Consider the following 17,862-nt stretch of genomic DNA (forward strand, 5'->3'; position numbering starts at 1 on the left):
CTACTTCCATGTAAGGGCAACGGCGGCGCAGTGGGCGGGGCGCTACGTGGTCCCGCCCCGGTGAAGGGGCCACCGCCCCTCGCCCGCAGGTGCCAGCTGAAGCTCCGCCCCCTCGTCCAGAGCTGTTGGGGGAGGACCTCGCCCCCGCCCCACAGGCCAGAGCTGGTGAGGGGTACCCGGTGCCCCTTCTCCGGAAGGCGAGAAAGACCCCGCCCCCGCGGAGTCGGGGTTGGGGGGACTGCCGGGGCGGGGCGTTGCCAGGCCGGCCGGTTGCGTAGCAACGGTGGGCAGCGCGTGACGTGCGCCGCCGCGTCTGGGCCCGCGGCGCCCGCCACTCCCTGGGAGCCTAGCGGGGTTGCTGTGAGGAGGTCGCTCCGCAGACTTGGTGCTCGCCGGCTGCCTCTCCGCGCTCTGCGGCCGCCGCGGCGAAGATGGTAAGCTGGGGGCCCGGGGCGCCGCGGGGTCGGGGCGGCGGCGGCGCGGGGGGACCCGGGCTTCGGCCGCCGCGGACCCGCTGGGCCCCGCGCCGGGGCGGCTCCCCGGCCGCTGCATTCTCGCCGTCGCCGCCGGCGCGGGGCCTCCCCCTGGCCTCGGTAGCCCAGCCGGGGTCGACCCCCCGCCCCGGCGACGCCGCCCGGGGTCCGCCCGCGCTCCCGGGTGGGGCCTCTTTGGCGCACGTTTCGCCGAGGCCGGGAGCAGGCGGTCGGCGACTCGGGCGGTTTCGGCTTCTGAGGTCCGTGCGTCTTGAGGAGGGAACGAGGCCTTTATTGAGCCACCTGGGGGGCGGGATGGCCACCGAGCGTGACCCCCGCGATTCCGAACCGGGCCTGCGGTCCTTTGCTGCCGCCCCCGGTGGTCCGCGTCCCGCAGCTCCTCGTCCTGCGCGTTCGGCCGGGCGGTGGCCTGTCCGGCCTCCATGTACGGTCACAGATTTTCTTTTACCTGCAAACAGGTTGGCTCTGCCAGCATTTAGCGGGCAGGGGGTGGGCATGATGCTGGGATGCTAACTAAAGCAAATGAAAAAGCTTTTTAAAGTCCATTAAGCTATTCGAGTCGCTAAAAAGTAAACAGATGTTCCGCATATTCTAGGTGTTGGACTGCTTAATTCACGTATTTTCCCCTCTAAACTGTCACTCTCGTTTGCTGTAGAACCGTGCTCTTAAGTGGACGATCAAGTAGGACATTTTGTCGTTTTCTGTAGTCTGCGCATTCTGTTACCATTTTTGGTCAATGATTTGCAGGCAAAGGCTTACCAGACTTTGCTGGAAATATTACACTGTTATTGCCTCTGTCTGCCTGGAAACGGTACCAGTTTATCTTCCTACACAATGTTTTCACTGAATGACAATTTGGGTTTTCTTAAGGTATTGCGCCTTTCAGGGCTATGCAGACTGGCTCAGTGGTGGAAGAAAATTAGAGATTAAACAGTAGTTTCTGGATGACTGAGGATATGTAGTACGAATTTGATGTTGTTCAGTTTTTGGTTCTTCTTTGGTTTGATTTTGTAAGCTACAAAGAAGATCGGCATCTTACAACTTTCTAACTTCTTTAAGATTGTACTACTTTATATTACTACTTTATGCTAAAAGACTTAATCTTAGGGCTTTGAGTTTTCATAAATTTAAGACCATCCTCTCAGATGAAAGTGCTTTGAATCAGGCTGGAGCCGGCTTTAGTGCCTTCTGATTTGACATAACTTTATTTTCTGTTTGAAAATAGGACCAAACCTTTTTACTTTAGCTAAATGCTTAAACTTTAAAGCTTAATTTTCTTATTTCTATACATTCAAATAAAATGAAGAGTCTGTTTAAAATATTTATGGTTCGGAAGGAGGAGGAGAAATAATTAATCAAGATGGGTGATTCCGAGTACGTTTCAAACTTCGGGAGGTCGGAAGAACTTATGAACTACTCTTGTTAGGATGCTTGCAAAGAAAGAGAGTTTAGAGTACAGGTGACCATCTTTATTTTATTATTTTAATTGACACAGTTGACTTACAATGTTGTGTTCATTTCTGCTGTCCAGCAGAGTGCTTCAGTCATACATATATATACATTGTTTTTAAAATATTGTTTTCTGGTATGGTTTATCATAGGATGTTGAATATAGTTTTCTGTGCTATACAGTAGGATCTGTATGTAGAAGCTTACATCTGCTAACCCCAACCTCAGTCTGTCCCTCCCCAACCCCCTCCCCCTTGGCAACCACAAGTCTGTTCTCTTTGTCTGTGAGTCTGTCTGTTTCGTAGATCAGTTCATTTGTGCAGATGACCATTTTTAAAGCTTACTCTTGTATTTAGCCTTATGAGCACAGGGCTTCTCCCTTCATTCCAGCTATTAGAGAATATTATGAGGATGTACGTTTATTCCCTGATTTTAGCACTTTACCTCTGTATTTGAAACTGTTTAGATCTGTTGGTTGGATACTTGGTTCCAAGTATTCAGATTAAATTTTTTAACTGTTGATGGATTTGTTCTACATTAACAAAATCACTTCCTGGTACTCACCAAGTCTTCTCGAAGCACTTGGGAATAAAGCAATTTGAAACCAACTCAGATCACCCTGAGCACTTTAAGATGAGATTTCATGTTTTTAAAGTCTCACTTTACAGTGCCAAAAAAAAAAAAAGCCTACCCTCCACAGGAACCACATCTACACACTCCAAACAAAACTTTGGTGTGCGTGTGTACTGGGTGTGCCAGCTTCCTCATACAAAGATTATTTACCAGCCTACCATCAAATTCCTAGGGTTATCTGCTGAGTAGTTCTTCCTGTTGGGTATGGATTGAGACATCACAGGAGACTGGCCTAGCTCCTCTTGTAACCAGTGGCTCTCTGGGAAGTCAGAGTGTAGTCTTGTCCCTGAAACAGTAAAGGTCTGCATGATAATCTAACCCTTAACCTTACCCTAATCAGAACTCGGCTCTAACAAACTGAGCTGTTGGCTCAGACTGAATTACACCTGTATTCTTCCACTTGATGATTAGCAAAAACACTCTTACTTACAGCAATCTAGTGGAAGAGGTTGGGCATGTGTTCCTGTGCCCATTTAACATATTAGAAAACAGTCTGTAAAGGTTTAATTGACTTGTGGCCTTTTCTGACTCCACGTCAGGTTTTAAAATAATTTAAAAATTAATTTTGAAACATTTTAAGCAGGAAGGTACACAGAATAATAAGTTCCTTTGTACAAAAAAAGAAAAGGTTAACTTTTTGCCATATTTCAGGTTTTTATGTTACCTTTACAGGTAAATACGCATCTTTTTCCTCATCCCATTCCCTTCTCTCCCCAGAGGTAACCACTCCTGTGTCAAAGACGTAATGTACTGGCCGATTAAGGAGATGATTTTTGCAGGTTATTGCATTTGAGAGAACATTAATTGAAATGAACATCTCAAAAACAAACAAAAACAACAACAAAAAAGGACAGAGACCTGGGGCTGGTAAACTGAGGAGTCTTGAGGAAGCCTGGGGACATGTCTTAATCTGGAAGTAAGCGAGAGCAGGATCCTTCTGTTGCCCTGAACACAAAATGATGGGAGTGAATTTCTTAATCTTCACTGCTTTTCAGGAGCTCAGGGCTCAGGTAAAAGTACAGCATAGTCACCTGAAACTAACACATTTCATTGATGTTTCCATACTTTCAGTTGTACATGTATGCATCTGTAATAATATATGTTGCCTTGACGTATTTTAAGATTTTACATAAATGTTATCATGCTTTGTGTATCCTTCTGCAACTTTGAAAAAAAGAACTTGGTGAGGGTTAGTTCTAGTTTGCCTCCCATCAGCTGCTTTCACGAGCCTGTTTCTCTATTTTCACTACTTGGCATTATGAGACTTTGAAAACCAGTCTGATAGGTGTGAAATGGTTTCTCATTCTTTTAATTTGCATTTCTCTGATTAGCAGTAGTTGAGTATCTTTTCATTCTTGTTGCAGCTTATGTTTTTACATGCATGCGCTTTCAGTGACCCTGACATTGTGTAAATACTCCTCACGTCTTCATATAAACTCATTTGTGGAGCCATAAAGTAAATCTAACCTTAAAAGAAAATCAGCGAGAATGTGCTTGTCAAAGCCAGACCTGCATAATGAAGACTAATATACCTTGCCTCTGGCACCTGCTTTTCTTTGCCTGCCTCTCAAGCTGCTAAGTAACAGAAGTTCAGTACTCTTAATTCTAGCCACCTGCCCTTGTGAGGCCCTGGTTGTGGTAGAATGCACAGTGATCCAGAGTAGAGTTCCATCTTTGCCACAGGGCGTGGAGATTAACATCCTCTGTTCTATACTTATCCTTTTCTTTCTTTTTCCTCCGTTTTGGGGATTTTTAATTTGGGATTGCGTATTTTTTAATGGGTGGTTGCATCAGAAACACAATTTTCAGAGGGCCAGAAGGAATCCCAGTGCCTTTTCTGAGGGTGTTTTTCTGGGGAATAAAGGCAACAAAGAATTTACAACCGTGATGATTAAGTTTTACTTAATTTAGGCTACCTAGAACTTAACAGGCCTCTACCAGAACTATTTTAATTCTCCAAATGTGAGGCTTTTGGACAAGATGGTCAATATGTCTTTTGCTTTTCCTGGGCACTATATAAAATCTAGGTTATGTGTGGCTTCTAGCCAAAATGTTAAAAACAAACACACATGGGATATACGGGAAAACTGTACTTTCTGCTCAATTTTGCTGTGAACCTACAATGTCTCTACAAAATAAAGGCTATTAAAAAAATAAAACAAATAACCATAATCGTTTTTCATAAACAAAATTGTTTTAAATAAAAATGGTGTTTATTGTATACAGGAAGATTCTAAACATTTGTGTTTTTATTTATGTTAATGTAACATATTTTCTTTCAGTAATAATTAAGATACTTTGAGCCGAACCCCACATTTGAAATTTGAAAAAAAAATTGAAACTCTTTAAAAACTGTTGTTTTAACATGTACTTTTTTTTTTTATCTACAGAGTAGTGCTCTAGTCTGAATAACTAGGCCTGGTCTCTGTCGTAGTCTTTGCTATTTGCATACCTAACCCATAGAAAATAATAAACCATAAACATGATGCTTGTTATTTAAGCATCTTGAGCTACCTTTCCACATAGCCTAATATTCCTCTCTAGGTTTTCCATGAAAGACATACCCAAAGATTTATATGTAACACTCAGAAATATTTTAATCATTGGTGTTAGAAATGAGTTTTCACTTGGAGTTGTCCTGCTTCTAAAAGCTGTCTCCTGTTCATTTTGCTTGAAATTTTACATTGGGAGAAGCATAGAAAAATAAACATCAGATTGGTTCATCTCAGTAATGCTTTGACAGACTTGTTACTTAATTCATGGAATCTTGGAATTCATGTACAAGGAATCTTCTGTACAAGGGCCCCCATAGAGTTGAGTACATAGTCTTGAGTGATCCTTAACTCTTGTAAGATTGTCTTCTAGTAGCTGACATTGTAATGCTTATGTGCTGTTTACCCTATTTCAATTTTTGGTAGATCTTTTAAAAGTAGCTCATTTCAGGAAAAATGCAGTCAGAATTCTTAAAATTCATATTTTAATCTGTAGTGTGAAATGGTGGAGATTTTGGCTTTTTTTTTGACATGACAAGGGACCGTCAAAGAACTTATTCTGTTGCAACAAGGCTTAGGACGAGCACTTGAAAGGTAGAAACTTCAGTGCGTATTGTAGCAGGAAACCTACATTTAAAACTGATTTATCTGTGTGTTTGTGCTTTTGGATCACATTAGAGGAAGACTGTTTACTACTTTCAACATTTTTGCGTTACTTTATAGGTTGTTCCTCCTATTTCTACCCGTATTTTTCTACCCATAGAATTTTCTACCCATATTCCTGTCTTGGCTTGTTTTCAGAAGATGGCCAACTTGTAAATTTTTAAATTCTTTCACAGAGCACATTTTTGTTGGTGGTAGTGTTTTCTTTTTTAAGTAATAGAGCTAAAACTAAAGCATGGGCAGATATAGGTAAAACTTCTCCAGCTGGCTCTGGAGCTATCTTTTAAGTCAGTTATGGAAGCTCTGAGGCTCTGAGGAATTCTCAAATCATTGAGGCCTTGTTTTAAAAACGTTGTAAGTCATCTTTAGACCAATGTTGTCGAATAGAAATAAAATGTGAGTTACATATGTATTTTTAAATTTTCTAGTAGCCCCATTAAAAAGGTAAAAAGAAAAGACGAAATTTGTTTAACCCAATATATCTGAAATATTGTATCAACATTTAATCAATTAAAAAATGAGACATTTTACATTCTTCTCTCATACAAATTGTTTGAAATCCACTGTATATTTTATACTCAGCACAGCTCAATTCAGATGCTCAATTTTCATTGGAAATATTTGGTATATATTTAGACATAAAATTTATAGTTGAAAAAGCAGAGTCATATACTTAAGTTGCTCCAAGCATACTTAGTTTTCCAGTAATGGAATTGATAATGAATTTAAAAATTTAAGTTAATTAAAGTGAAATAAAATTAAAAATGCAGTTCCTCGGCAGCACTGGCCATGTTTAATGGACTCTCTAAACCACGTGTGGTTAGTGGCCACCTTAATGGACCAGCCTCAGACTTTGTGGATTGGCCTGTTTAATTTGTAAGGGGACGTTAGTGTGGGTACCAACACTTCTGTTAATTCTTGGCATGTCTGCATATGACTGACAGTGCTGAGGTGGCCTGTGAATCCCTTTTATGGAACTTATTAAGATGTTTTGTGGGACTAGACTGTTGAGCTCCATTGGCTAGGATTTGTATATTTCAATACCACAATACCTCTCCAAGTAGGCCCGCAACAGATGTTACCAAATGAACACGAATGAGTGAATGAGAGGGCATTCTTCATCATGATGGGGCCGGGTCCCATGGAGATGGATTACTTTAATTTTTATACTTTCTATTCCCACATACCTTTTTTTTAATACAATGGGAATTGAGTTTTAAGTACTGAACTAATTGAATAGTACCTCCCCTTTGTATATTGCGTTATAATTTAGTTCCAGTCTTAACAGTGAAAATCCTTTGAGATAGATAAGGCAAGTATTATTAGAGTAGCACCTTTCAACTAATTCTGACATGCAAAAACTGCTCAGTAATGCCAATTCTCTTTCTTTCTTAAAAATGAAACTGAATGGTATTTGATGCTCATTGAGGCATCCTGAACCATAGAAAAGCACTTGAAAGCTCAACAAATGAAAGAACAAGAATTAATGCTATCTTAGATAACTTATAAGTATTTACTGTGTATCAGGCATTGTGTTAACTTATCTCACTCAATCCTTCTAGCAACCCAGTGAGGTAGGTATTGACTGACGGTATAACCTTAGACACATTACTGACTGTTCTGTGCCTCAATTTCATCATTCCTCCAAGTGGGAATGATAATAGTACTTAACCGTCACAACATTTTGTTGATGCATGTAAGTAAAGCAATGCCTGGCACATAGTAAAGTGCTTATCAGCACTGGCTAAAATAATAATATTAAACAACCTTAGATCCAAGTTTAACAGTCTCTTTTCTTTATATTCTGAGCACACCAGTGTTTACTTAATAATTGTAGATAAAATGAAAACGGTGAAGGAGTGCATAAAAACATGTTTCTAATTGTTTATTATTTCTTTAAACTAATTTTATTTCACTTGGAGTCATTATATATGATCATTTTTTTATGATCAACTTTTTAATTTGACTTTTGAGGTGATTTTGATCCTTGATGTAAAAATATCTTGTCTTCCACTCATAGTTATATTTTTCTTGAAGTAATTAATGGAGAATGAAACACAGTTGTTCATTGCCCTCAAGGTTTAGAATAGCAATCATCTATTCAATAAATATTTGAGAAGTTATTATATGCCAAGAACTGACTCAGGTACTTGGCATACAGTACAGAAAAACAAAGTCCACTCCTTGTAGAAGTTATATTCTAATGGAGGTGGGCAGGTGGGAGGGACAACCAAAAAATTACAAGATCATGTCAGGTAATGGCAACTGGTGTGAAAAAAATAGGGTGATCAACAGGGAGTACTAGAAAAGTTGGCTACCTTGGGGTAGATTCTTAGGGAAGTCCTCTTGGGGTGACATTTGAGCTTAAGACTTGCATGGCAAGAAGGAGCTAGCTAGCCATGTTAAGAGGATTTTAGGCAGAAGGAACTCTGTAAGTAGAAAGGCCTTGAGAAGAGAATGAGCTTGACATGCCAGGGACAAAAAAAGGTTTGTGTAGTTGGAATTCAGTGAAAAGCAGGGAGAAAAGTAGGAAATGGACTGTAGGCAGGAGCTAGAGCTGGGTGAGCCAAGGTGATTGCACCAGGAAGCTGCCCGGTGTCTGGTGGTAGGGAGGTGTTAGGGTGTTAAGTTGTGGAGTGAGATAGGATTTAGATGTACAAATGGGGACAAAACTGATTGACTGTTGCTATTATTCAGTCAGTCAGTGGTAGCTTGGATTAGGATTGTTAGTACTGGGATAGTGAGAAGTGATTGGATATTGTATATTTGGGGGAAGAGCTGACCGGACTTACTGATCATTTGGGTGTGTGGCATAGGGGAAAGAAAGACATCAAAGATAATTCCGAAGATTTAGACCTGAGCCACTAGGTAGTTGGTGGTGTCATTGTGCTGGGGTACTATATAAAAGAAGCCAAAATAGTTTGGCAAAAATTGAGGTTCTTGGGGCTTCCCTAGTGGCGCAGTGGTTGAGAGTCCACCTGCCGATGCATGGGACACGGGTTCGTGCCCCGGTCCGGGAAGATCCCACATGCCGCAGAGCGGCTGGGCTCGTGAGCCATGGCCGCTGAGCCTGTGCGTCTGGAGCCTGTGCTCCGCAATGGGAGAGGCCACAACAGTGAGCGGCCCGCGTACCGCAAAAAAAAAAAAAAAAATTGAGGTTCTTGGAACTTTGAGGAACAACAAATTGATGCAGAAGTATTACCGATCTTTAAAATATCTTCACATCTGATTGTAATAATAATGTATGTTCGTTATATTACATTAAGGAAAATTGAGTTGTAATGACAGTCCTATCTAGAGTGCATTTGGTGCACTTTCTTTCAGGCCATTTTAAACATATGCTCATTCTTTCAATAAATAAGTGTTAGGCACCTTCTGGGAATCAAGTACTGTTGTAGGTTCTAGAGATTCAACAGTGTACAAGACAAAGTCCCTTTTCCTATGGAATATACATTCTCATGGGGGAGACAGGTAAGAAATCAGTAAATAAATAAGATAATTGGAGATTGTAATAAGTACTATAATGGAAATAAGGGAGATAGTGAATATCTGGAGAATGTCAATGTAGATTTTTCTCAAACAGTTGAGTTCATCTGTATGTCCTTTATTTCTCACATCTCAATGTGACAAGGGTGTCAAGCTAATTTAATGGGGAAACGAATAGCGTCTTCAACAAATGATGCTGGGACAGCTGATGTCCACATGAATGAATTTGGATCCCTGCTTCACACTATATACAAAATTTAACTCAAAATGGTCATAGACCTAAATATAAGAGCTAAAGCTATAAAACTCCTAGAAGAAAACATAGGCATAAATCTTTGTGAACTTGGATTAGGCAGTGTTTTTTTGACAATTTTCGTGGTATTTTTAGGCAGTGACACCAAAAGCACAGGTGCCAAGAGAAAAATAGGTAAATTGGACTTTATTAGAATTGAAAACTTTTTTGCATCAAAGAACACCATTGAGAAAGTGGAAAAGACAACCCAGAGAATGGGAGAAAATATTTGCAAATCATGTCTGACAAGGAACTTGCAGAATATATGAAGAACTCTTACAACTCAACAATAAAAAGACAACTGAATTATATGGGCAAAGGCTTTGAATAGACATTTTTCTAAAGGAAGATACACAGATGGTCAATAAGCTCATGAAAATATGCTCAAAATCATTAGCCACTAGGAAATGCAGATCAAAACATAGTGAGATCCTATTTCATACCCACTAGGATGGCTGTAAAAAAACTAACATGTTGGCAAGGGCATGGGGAAGTTGGAACCCTCCCACATATGTTGCTGGTGGGAATGTACGATGGTGCAGCCATTTTGGAGAATGGTTTGACATTTCCTTAAGAAGTTAAACTTAGGCGTTACCATATGACCCAGCAGTTTCACTCCTAGTTATATACCCAAGTGAAATGAAAACACATGTCCACATAAAAACTTGTACATGAATGTTTATAGTGTTATTCATAATAGCCTCAAAGTGGAAACAACCCAGATGTCCATCGACTGATGATTGGATAGATAAAATGTAGTGTATCTGTACAATGGAGTAGTATTTGTCAGTAAAATAAATGATGTACTGATACATGCTATGACATGGATGAACCTTAACACATGTAAAGTGAAAGAAGCCAGTCAGAAAAAGACTGCATGTTGTATGATTCCATTTATATAGAATATCCAGGATTGGCAGATACATAGAGACGGGAAGTAAATTTGTGGTTGGCTAGGTTTGGGGTGGGTAAGAATGGGAAAGAGGAGTGATTGTTCATGAGTACTGGGTTTCTTTTTAAGGTGTTCAGAATGTTCTAAAACTAGACTGTGCTGGATGCACAAATGTGAATATACTAAAGCCCACTGAATTTACACTTTAAATGGGTCAATTTTATGGTGTGTTAAATATATCTGTAAAAACTATTTAAACTGTAATGGTATTATACATATACAGTGATGGTATTAAATCATCTTCCTGTTAGATTTTAACCTGTATTGTAAGTAGTGCCCAGTCATCCTTGAACATAAATCTTTGCCTTCATTGGCATTGTTTGTTCAAAATAGAGTCCTAGGTATGCAATTACTGAGTCAAAAGTTTGGTGTTTGTGTGTATATATTTCTGATTTTTAAAATTTGCTCATCATAGAAAACTTGGAAAATAGAGGAAACTAGGGAGTAGATAAAGTCACTTATATTCCCACTGTTAGAGATGAAATTTCTTTTTCCTCTATGTATTTTACTGTACATAAAACTTTATATCTAGCTTATTTTTTCACTTAAACCAAATCATAATTATTTCCCCCATGTCATTAAAAGCTTACCGTAAACATAATTTTAACAGCTGTATCACAAGCTATCCTGTGGATATATTATGATTTTCTTAGTAATTCTTCTGTTTTTATTTGGACTGTCTCATTTTTAGTATTATGCAGATTATTTCCCCAGAATAAATTCCTTGAAATAGGAATACTAGGTTAAAGGGTCAAAGAGTTTAGATTGTTTTAAGGCTCTTGGTAAAAATGGCCAAATTGCTTCCTGAAAGGTAGCAGTGAGTAATATCGTTGCCTGTGGTGGAAGATAAATCTGGAAGGGTAGGTTGGTTCAGATAATAAAGGGCCTCTTATGCTGTGTTAATGAATTTGGACTTTTGTGGGTGCTTGGGAATTGGTGAAGATTTTTAATCTTGGGCGTGATAGAAGATTTGAAGAGTAGATGAGAAGGGATAGATTTGAAATACACATTTAAGGAGGAATTTGGTAGGGCTTAGAAACTGAGTGTGACCACGGAACAAAGGTAGATCAGTTAACCAACAGCATCAAGTCGGCTTCCTGTCTTCGGTTCACTGACATGCTAGCTCATCCTCCAGAGAAGCCAAGTTGTTAAGCTAAGACAACATCGTTTACCATTAGCTTATGGTGTGTTCAGTATTATCTTTCTCAAAAGGGACTAGAGTATTTTTTACATTGTTGCTCTTGAAGTAAAAACTAAAAGTAATGTATACTTTTTCCATTTGGGATAATTTACATAAAGTAAAATTCACCATTTTTAGTGTAAGTTCTGCAGATTTTGGCCATATACAGTTGTGTAACTACCACCACAATCAAAATATAGGATAGTTCCTTCACTCCAAAAAAGTGCCCATATTAATACCTCCTCCAGTCCCCAACAACCACTGATGTTCTTTTTTTAAAAAAAATTTAAATTTATTTTTTTATACAGCAGGTTCTTATTAGTCATCAATTTTATACACATCAGTGTATACATGTCAATCCCGATCGCCCAATTCAGCACACACACCCCACCCCCGCCGCTTTCCCCCCTTGGTGTCCATACGTTTGTTCTCTACATCTGTGTCTCATTCTCTGCCCTGCAAACCGGTTCATCTGTACCATTTTTCTAGGTTCCACATATATGCGTTAACATACGGTACTTGTTTTTCTCTTTCTGACTTACTTCACTCTGTATGACAGTTGCCAGATGCACCCACGTCTCTACAAATGACCCAATTTCGTTCCTTTTTATTGAGTAATATTCCATTGTGTATATGTACCACATCTTCTTTGTCCATTCGCCTGTCGATGGGCATTTAGGTTGCTTCCATGACCTGGCTATTGTAAATAGTGCTGCAATGAACATTGGGGTGCATGTGTCTTTTTGAATTATGGTTTTCTCTGGGTATATGCCCAGTAGTGGGATTGCTGGGTCACATGGTAATTCTATTTTCAGTTTTTTAAGGAACCTCCATACTGTTCTCCATAGTAGCTGTATCAATTTACATTCCTACCAACAGTGCAAGAGGGTTCCCTTTTCTCCACACCCTCTCTAGCATTTGTTGTTTGTAGATTTTCTGATGATGCCCATTCTAACTGGTGTGAAGTGATACCTCATTGTAGTTTTGATTTGCATTTCTCTAAAAATTAGTGATGTTGAGCAGCTTTTCATGTGCTTCTTGGCCATCTGTATGTCTTCCTTGGAGAAATGTCTATTTAGGTCTTCTGCCCATTTTTGGATTGGGTTCTTCGTTTTTTTAATATTGAGCTGCATGAGCTGTTTATATATTTTGGAGATTAATCCTTTGTCCGTTGATTCGTTTGCAAATCTTTTCTCCCATTCTGAAGGTTGTCTTTTTGTCTTGAGTATGGTTTCCTTTGCTGTGCAAAAGCTTTGAAGTTTCATTAGGTCCCATTTGTTTATTTTTGTTTTTATTTCCATTACTCTAGGAGATGGTTCAAAAAAGATCTTGCTGTGATTTATGTCAAAGAGTGTTCTTCCTATGTTTTCCTCTAAGAGTTTTATAGTGTCCGTCTTACATTTAGGTCTCGAATCCATTTTGAGTTTATTTTTGTGTATGGTGTTACGGAGTGTTCTAATTTCATTCTTTTACATGTAGCTGTCCAGTTTTCCCAACACCATTTATTGAAGAGACTGTCTTTTCTCCATTGTGTATTCTTGCCTCCTTTGTCATAGATTAGTTGACCATAGGTGTGTGGGTTTATCTGTGGGCGTTCTATCTTGTTCCATTGATCTATGTTTCTGCTTTTGTGCCAGTACCATATTTTCTTGATTACTGTAGCTTTATAGTATAGTCTGAAGTCAGGGAGTCTGACTCCTCCAGCTCCGTTTTTTTCCCTCAAGATTGCTTTGGCTATTCGGGGTCTTTTGTGTGTCCATACAAATTTTAAGGTTTTTTGTTCTAGTTCTGTAAAAAATGCCATTGGTAATTTGATAGGGATTGCGTTTAATCTGTAGATTGCTCTGGGTGTATAGTCATTTTCACAGTATTGATTCTTCCAGTCCAAGAACATGGTATATCTCTCCATCTGTTGGTATCATCTTTAATTTCTTTCATCAGTGTCTTATAGTTTTCTGCACACAGGTCTTTAGTCTCCCTAGGTAGGTTTATTCCTAGGTATTTTATTCTTTTTGTTGCAATGGTGAATGGGATTGTTTCCTTAATTTCTCTTTCAGATTTTTCATCATTAGTGTATAGGAATGCAAGAGAGTTCTGTGCATTAATTTTGTATCCTGCAACTTTACCAGATTCATTGGTTAGCTCTAGTAGTTTTCTGATGACATCTTTAGGATTCTGTATGTATAGTGTCATGTCATTTGCAGACAGTGACAGTTTTACTTCTTCTTTTCCAATTTGTATTCTTTTTATTTGTTATTCTTCTCCGATTGCTGTGGCTAGGACTTCCAAAACTATGTTGAATAATAGTGGTGAGAGTGGACATCCTTGTCTTGTTCCTGATCTTAGAGGAAATGCTTTCAGTTTTTCACCATTGAGAATGATGTTTGCTGTGGGTTTGTCATATATGGCCTTTATTATGTTGAGGTAGTTTCCCTCTATGCCCACTTTCTGGAGAGTTTTTATCATAAATGGGTGTTGAATATTGCCAAAAGCTTTTTCTGCCATCTATTGAGATGATCATATGGTTTTTATTCTTCAGTTTGTTAATATGGTGTATCACATTGATTGATTTGTGTATAATGAAGAATCCTTGCATCCCTGGGATAAATCCCACTTGATCATGGTGTACGATCCTTTCAATGTGTTGTTGGATTCGGTTTGCTAGTATTTTGTTGAGGATTTTTGCATCTATATTCATCAATGATATTGGTCTGTAATTTTCTTTTTTTGTAGTATCTTTGTCTGGTTTTGGTATCAGGGTGATGGTGGCCTCATAGAATGAGTTTGGGTGTGTTCCTTCCTCCACAATTTTTTGGAAGAGTTTGAGAAGGATGGGTGTTATCTCTTCTCTAAATGTTTGATAGAATTCACCTGTGAAGCCATCTGGTCCTGGACTTTTGTTTGTTGGAAGATTGTTAATCACAGTTTCAATTTCATTACTTGTGATTGGTCTGTTCATATTTTCTATTTCTTCCTGGTTCAGTCTTGGAAGGTTGTGCTTTTCTAAGGATTTGTCCATTTCTTCCAGGTTGTCCACTTTATTGGCATAGAGTTGCTTGTAGTAGTCTCTTAGGATGCTTTGTATTTCTGTGGTGTCTGTTGTAACTTCTCCTGTTTCATTTCTAATTTTATTGATTTCAGCCCTCTCCTCTTTTTCTTGATGAGTCTGGCTAATGGTTTATCAATTTTGTTTATCTTCTCAAAGAACCAGCTTTTAGTTTTATTGATTTTTGCTGTTGTTTTCTTTGTTTCTATTTCATTTATTTCTGCTCTGATCTTTATGATTTCTTTCCTTCTGCTAACTTTGGGTTTTGTTTGTTCTTCTTTCTCTAATTGCTTTAGGTGTAAATTTAGATTGTTTGTTTGAGATTTTTCTTGTTTCTTGAGGTAGGCTTGTATAGCTATAAACTTCCCTCTTAGAACTACTTTTGCTGCATCACATAGGTTTTGGATCGTCGTGTTTTCATTGTCATTTGTCTCTAGGTATTTTTTGATTTCCTCTTTGATTTCTTCAGTGATCTCTTTGTATTTAGTAACATATTGTTTAGCCTCCATTTGTTTGTGTTTTTTATGTTTTTTTCCCTGTAATTCATATCTAATCTCATAGCGTTGTGGTCAGAAAAGATGCTTGATATGATTTCAGTTTTCTTAAATTTACTGAGGCTTGATTTGTGACCCAAGATGTGATCTATCCTGGAGAATGTTCCGTGTGCACTTGAGAAGGAAGTGTAATCTGTTTTTGGATGGAATGTCCTATAAATATCAATTAAATCTATCTGGTCTATTGTGTCATTTAAAGCTTCTGTTTCCTTATTTATTTTCATTTTGGATGATCTGTCCATTGGTGTAAGTGAGGTGTTAAAAGTCCCCCACTATTATTGTGTTACTGTTGATTTCCTCTTTTATAGCTGTTAGCACTTGCCTTATGTATTGAGGTGCTCTTGTGTTTGGTGCATATATATTTATAGTTGTTATATCTTCTTGGATTGATCCCTTGATCATTATGTAGTGTCATTCCTTGTCTCTTGTAACATTCTTTTTTTTAAAGTCTATTTTATCTGATATGAGTATTGCTACTCCAGCTTTCTTTTGATTTTCACTTGCATGGAATATCTTTTTCCAACCCCTCACTTTCAGTCTGAATGTGTCCCTATGTCTGAAATGGGTCTCTTGTAGACAGCATATATATGGGTCTTGTTTTTGTATCCATTCAGCAAGTCTGTGTCTTTTGGTTGGAACATTTAATCCATTCACATTTAAGGTAATTATCAATATGTATGTTCCTATGACCATTTTCTTAATTGTTTTGGGTTTGTTTTTGTACATCCTTTTCTTCTCTTGTGTTTCCCACTTAGAAAAGTTCCTTTAGCATTTGTTGTGGAGCTGGTTTGGTGGTGCTGAATTCTCTTAGCTTTTGCTTGTCTGTAAAGCTTTTGATTTCTCCATCGAATCTGAATGAGATCCTTGCCAGGTAGAGTAATCTTGGTTGTAGGTTCTTCCCTTTCATCACTTTCAGTGTATCATGCCACTCCCTTCTGGCTTGTAGAGTTTCTGCTGAGAAATCAGCTGTTAACCTTATGGCAGTTCCCTTGTATGTTATTTGTCGTTTTTCCCTTGCTGCTTTCAATAAGTTTTCTTTGTCTTTAATGTTTGCCAATTTGATTATTGTGTGTCTCGGCGTGTTTCTCCTTGGGTTTATCCTGTATGGGACTCTCTGCGCTTCCTGGACTTGGGTGGCTATTTCCTTTCCCATGTTAGGGAAGTTTTCGACTATAATCTCTTGAAATATTTTCTCTGGTCCTTTCTCTCTCTCTTCTCCTTCTGGGACCCCTATAATGTGAATGTTGTTGAGTTTAATGTTGTCCTAGAGGTCTCTTAGGCTGTCTTCATTTCTTTTCATTCTTTTTTCTTTATTCTGTTCCGCAGCAGTGAATTCCACCATTCTGTCTTCCAGGCCACTTACCCGTTCTTCTGCCTCAGTTATTCTGCTATTGATTCCTTCTAGTGTAGTTTTCATTTCAGTTATTGCATTGTTCGTCTCTGTTTGTTTTTAATTCTTCTAGATCTTTGTTAAACATTTCTTGCATCTACTCAGTCTTTGCCTCCATTCTTTTTCCGAGGTCCTGGATCACTTTTTTTTTTTTTTCGGTACGCTGGCCTCTCACTGCCGTGGCCTCTCCTGTCGCGGAGCACAGGCTCCAGACGCGCAGGCACAGCGGCCATGGCTCACGGGCCCAGCTGCTCTGCGGCACGCGGGATCTTCCCGGACCGGGGCATGAACCCGCGCCCCCCTGCATGGGCAGGTGGACTCCCAACCACTGCGCCACCAGGGAAGCCCCCTGGATCATCTTCACTATCATTATTCTGAATTCTTTTTCTGGAAGGTTGCCTATCTCTATTTCATTTAGTTGTTTTTCTCGGGTTTTATCTTGTTCCTTCATCTGGTACATAGCTCTCTGCCTTTTCATCTTGTCTGTCTTTCTGTGAATGTGGTTTTTGTTCCACAGGCTGCAGGATTGTAGTTCTTGCTTCTTCTGTCTGCCCTCTGGTGGATGAGGCTATCTAAGAGGCTTATGCAAGTTTCCTGATGGGAGGGACTGGTGGTGTGTAGAGCTGACTCACTGATCTGTTCTTTGTCCCTGTAGTTTCTTTCACCTTTGCACGAGTATCATATAAATGGAATTGTGCAGTCATAACCTTTGAGTCTGGGTTCTTTTCACTTAGGATAAGGTATTTGTACATCAGCAGTTTGTTCCTTTTGTTGCAAACAGTATTCCATTCCCCAGTTTAGGAATGTATTCTTTGTTTCCTATCTTAGTGAAAGGTGAGGCAAAATATTGTGGAGATCTTTTTCCCCCTAATATTAATAAGTGCTTGAAACAGTCATTCTCTCCACCTTGGATAAAACTACTAATAGATATATCTTATTATTAAGTAGTGCTTTTTAAATTTTTTCAACTGCAGAATCAATTGGCTATTTAACAGGGGAGGGGATTGCAGAAATTTTGAAATGTGTCAGTTTGTTTTATGGGATATTGACTTCTTAAAGGTCATACTCTGCATATTGAATACTGTATACATTAATATCTCTTATCTAGCATTTATTCTGAAATTAAGTGATGCTTACATGTCAGACAGTTTTAGAAATAAAAAGTATATATTTGTGACCTTTAGAACAGAATATTAAGTAGAAAACTTACGTTGATTAAATAAACATTTAT

General features: G+C 39.0%; 1 protein-coding gene across 1 annotated transcript in view; it reads left to right on the plus strand.

Annotated features, from left to right (window-relative positions):
• The first annotated feature begins 253 nt into the window (after window positions 1-253).
• Window positions 254-17,862, plus strand: part of DSTN (destrin, actin depolymerizing factor) — a 37,094-nt gene continuing 19,485 nt past the window's right edge. The window contains exon 1 of the mRNA XM_022594271.3: window positions 254-434. Within this exon, the coding sequence (XP_022449979.1) occupies window positions 432-434 (3 nt within the window). The 5' untranslated portion in view covers window positions 254-431. The remainder of the gene's footprint in view (window positions 435-17,862) is intronic.

This window comes from Delphinapterus leucas, chromosome 15, assembly GCF_059928025.1.
Source record: "Delphinapterus leucas isolate spDelLeu-1000000601 "Yukka" chromosome 15, BTC_Dleu_Yukka2, whole genome shotgun sequence".
In the NCBI taxonomy this organism is placed as follows: Eukaryota; Metazoa; Chordata; class Mammalia; order Artiodactyla; family Monodontidae; genus Delphinapterus; species Delphinapterus leucas.